General features: G+C 42.7%; 1 protein-coding gene across 1 annotated transcript; it reads left to right on the top strand.

Moving 5' to 3' along the window:
* The first annotated feature begins 834 nt into the window (after positions 1-834).
* Positions 835-2,872, top strand: LOC103242547 (olfactory receptor 3A1). The gene has a single exon (XM_037987477.2). The coding sequence runs from the start codon at positions 1,316-1,318 to the stop codon at positions 2,261-2,263; it is 948 nt and encodes a 315-aa protein (XP_037843405.2). The 5' UTR covers positions 835-1,315; the 3' UTR covers positions 2,264-2,872.
* Positions 2,873-3,136: the final 264 nt, after the last annotated feature.

The following is a 3,136-nucleotide window of genomic DNA, read 5'->3' as shown; positions in this document are numbered from 1 at the left end:
TGTTCAGCTCCCACTTATAAGTGAGAACATGCAGTGTTTGGTTTCCTGTTCCTGCATTAGTTTGCTGAGGATAATGGCTTCCAGCTTCATCCATGTCCCTGCAAAAGACATGATCTCATTCTTTTTCATGGTTTCATAGTATTCCATGGTGTACATGTACCACATTTTCTTTATCCAGTATGTCATTGATGGGCATTTGGGTTGGTTCCATGTCTTTGCTAGGTAACAATTTTCATATATTTAATGGCTACATTCTTTGATGGAGTGAATTTTATCATCCATTTGTCTGTCTTGTTTCTTTACCTCTTTTTTCTGGTAAAATCCTTGTTTATATGCTATGCAAGTTTGTTTTAATCCTTAAATGAAATGAGTTTTTGCCAAACTATATATTCACAAGATACTTGTATCTTGCAAGGCTAAGACATGATTCAGACTAGCAGTAACCTACCTTGTGATTCAGAATTGGAGGTAAATTATTTCAGCTTTTACTTGTATGTAATGAATACAGACAGGTAACTACAACTGTGAGAACTGATGTATTTTTTTCTATCTTTTGCCTCCAGTTTTATGCTTTGTCTATAGCCTGTGTACCTAAGTCTTCATTTAGCCTTTTCTCTGCTTCTTGAGTTCAGTTCAGGATCACAGAGGATTATGGTGCCATACTTTACACCGTATACCCATTATTGCAAACAAGAGCTTTGGTTTTGTTTTTTATTGATTACCTCCCTCCACCCAACTTTTTTTTTTTTTTTTTTAAAGAGAATTATACTCATTTAACTCTTCTACAGTCATGGATTTCCTCTGCTTCTTGTCATTCTCCTATTTGATCTTTACTATTCTTGAATTCTTCCAATCTAGTTTATGGATTGGGGTTGTGGACATTTACTAGTTTCTTTGAAGATAGAATCTGTATGTTTCTTTTTCTGCTTGTTTTGGAAAGAGAGAAATTCTAAGAAAAGAACGTTTTGGATTTACTCGGCCGTGTTCAAACCAGAAGTACACTTTTTGCTTATTTTTCCCAAGGGTTTATCTTGCACAATCTTTACAAATAGGTTCTTGCAGCCGGGGGTCGGGTTGGAGGAGGGAGGTCCAGAGTGGTAATGTTACCTGTGCTTACACCTGCAAATAAAGGTAAATGTAGTGAAAGAGTAAACAAGTGTAGTGTGGCCTGAGGAGCACCAAATTCCTTACTTGTACAGAGGGAATGTAGCAGAGGGCTGGGCAAGTAGAAGGAGGTCTGTTTCTTTTTTCTGAATAAATAAATTATTGGGAGGAGTGATTATTTTCCTCCTTGGATGTTTCTTTGCAGGAACTCATGCAGCCAGAATCTGGGGCCAATGGAACAGCCATTGCTGAGTTCATCCTGCTGGGCTTGGTGGAGGCGCCAGGGCTGCAGCCAGTTGTCTTTGTGCTCTTCCTCTTTGCCTACCTGGTCACGGTTGGGGGCAACCTCAGCATCCTGGCAGCCGTCTTGGTGGAGCCCAAACTCCACACCCCCATGTACTTCTTCCTGGGGAACCTATCAGTGCTGGATGTTGGGTGCATCAGCGTCACTGTTCCCTCAGTATTGAGTCGTCTCCTGTCCCACAAGCGTGCAGTTCCCTATGGGGCCTGCCTTACCCAACTCTTCTTCTTCCATCTGTTCGTTGGGGTGGACTGCTTCTTGCTGACCGCCATGGCCTATGACCGATTCCTGGCCATCTGCAGGCCCCTCACCTACAGCACCCGCATGAGTCAGACAGTCCAGAGGATGTTGGTGGCTGCATCCTGGGCTTGTGCCTTCACCAATGCACTGACCCACACTGTGGCCATGTCCATGCTCAACTTCTGTGGCCCCAATGTGATCAATCACTTCTACTGTGACCTCCCACAGCTCTTCCAGCTCTCCTGCTCCAGCACCCAACTCAATGAGCTGCTGCTTTTTGCTGTGGGTTTTATAATGGCAGGCACCCCCATGGCTCTCATTGTCATCTCCTATATCCACGTGGCCGCCGCAGTCCTGCGAATTCGCTCTGCAGAGGGCAGGAAGAAAGCCTTCTCCACGTGTGGCTCCCACCTCACTGTGGTGGTCATATTCTATGGTTCAGGTATCTTTAACTATATGCGACTAGGTTCAACCAAGCTTTCAGACAAGGATAAAGCTGTTGGAATTTTCAACACTGTCATCAATCCCATGCTGAACCCCATCATCTACAGCCTCAGAAATCCTGATGTGCAGAGCGCCCTCTGGAGGATGCTCACGGGGAGGCGGTTACTGGCTTGATCAATTGACCTTTTCTCCCTGCATCTTTTGTACTAACGGAAAAATCTTCTAGAGCCAGAAACTAGGGAAAAAAATGGTTCAGACTTGTTTCTGTTTCCATGGGCATAAGAAGGACTTTTTGTAGGGAATAATAGTTTCCATTTCTTAAAGCAGCCCTGCCCAGTTATAAGCAATGAGTGTATAGGATCTGCCAAACCAGCCCCTTAGACAAATTCAACTTCAGGCACTGTGTTCTCTCCTTGCTGGCTAGAGGTGAAACCTAGGAAGCTGTGAATGCTTGTGGTTCATGTCCCAGAGGGAACGACTCTTTGGTCGGTTACAGCCCGAGTTGCCAGAAGTCCCCCAGAAAACTTCTTCCGAGAAGTCATATTTTTCCCTCAAGTTCAGGTATGCTTGATCTGTTTATAAAACATAGGTCTAGAGATTAGAATTGTTTGATTTCTCCCATCAGAACTCTATAAGCAAAAATAAAAAAGAAACAAAAACAAAAAAGTAGCTCTTTCTATTCCCTTTAAACAAGGACCCCATAGCACAGACAGGGGACAGAGGGGAAGCTGTATGGTTACGTATTCGCTAGTAATTCTGGAGCACCTGATGCCTGTGTGCAGCCCGCAGACTTGTTTCTAAACGCTAAAACTCCATTAATACATATTGTGTATCTTATGATACAAAAATGAATTTTGCTCATCTTTTTTCCCCATGTGTTTCAAATTTTTTGAGAAGGTAAGAATTTATAATCTAGAAAAGATAAGAATTTATAATCTGAGCATTATTTACGTATTTCAAAAAACCCAGGACTCCTCAATATGAAAATTTCTCCAAAACTCTCACTCTTAGTCTGCAAACCTCCTTGCTGAGATAATCCATGACTAT

The sequence above is a fragment of the Chlorocebus sabaeus genome, chromosome 16 (genome assembly GCF_047675955.1).
Source record: "Chlorocebus sabaeus isolate Y175 chromosome 16, mChlSab1.0.hap1, whole genome shotgun sequence".
Classification (NCBI taxonomy): Eukaryota; Metazoa; Chordata; class Mammalia; order Primates; family Cercopithecidae; genus Chlorocebus; species Chlorocebus sabaeus.
Note: the sequence above shows the minus strand (reverse complement) of the source record. Positions and strands in the feature narration are given on the sequence as shown.

Bases quoted from the DNA above. Each gene is read 5' to 3' on its own strand.
- LOC103242547 (XM_037987477.2), top strand. From the start codon at position 1,316: ATGCAGCCAGAATCTGGGGCCAATGGAACAGCCATTGCTGAGTTCATC.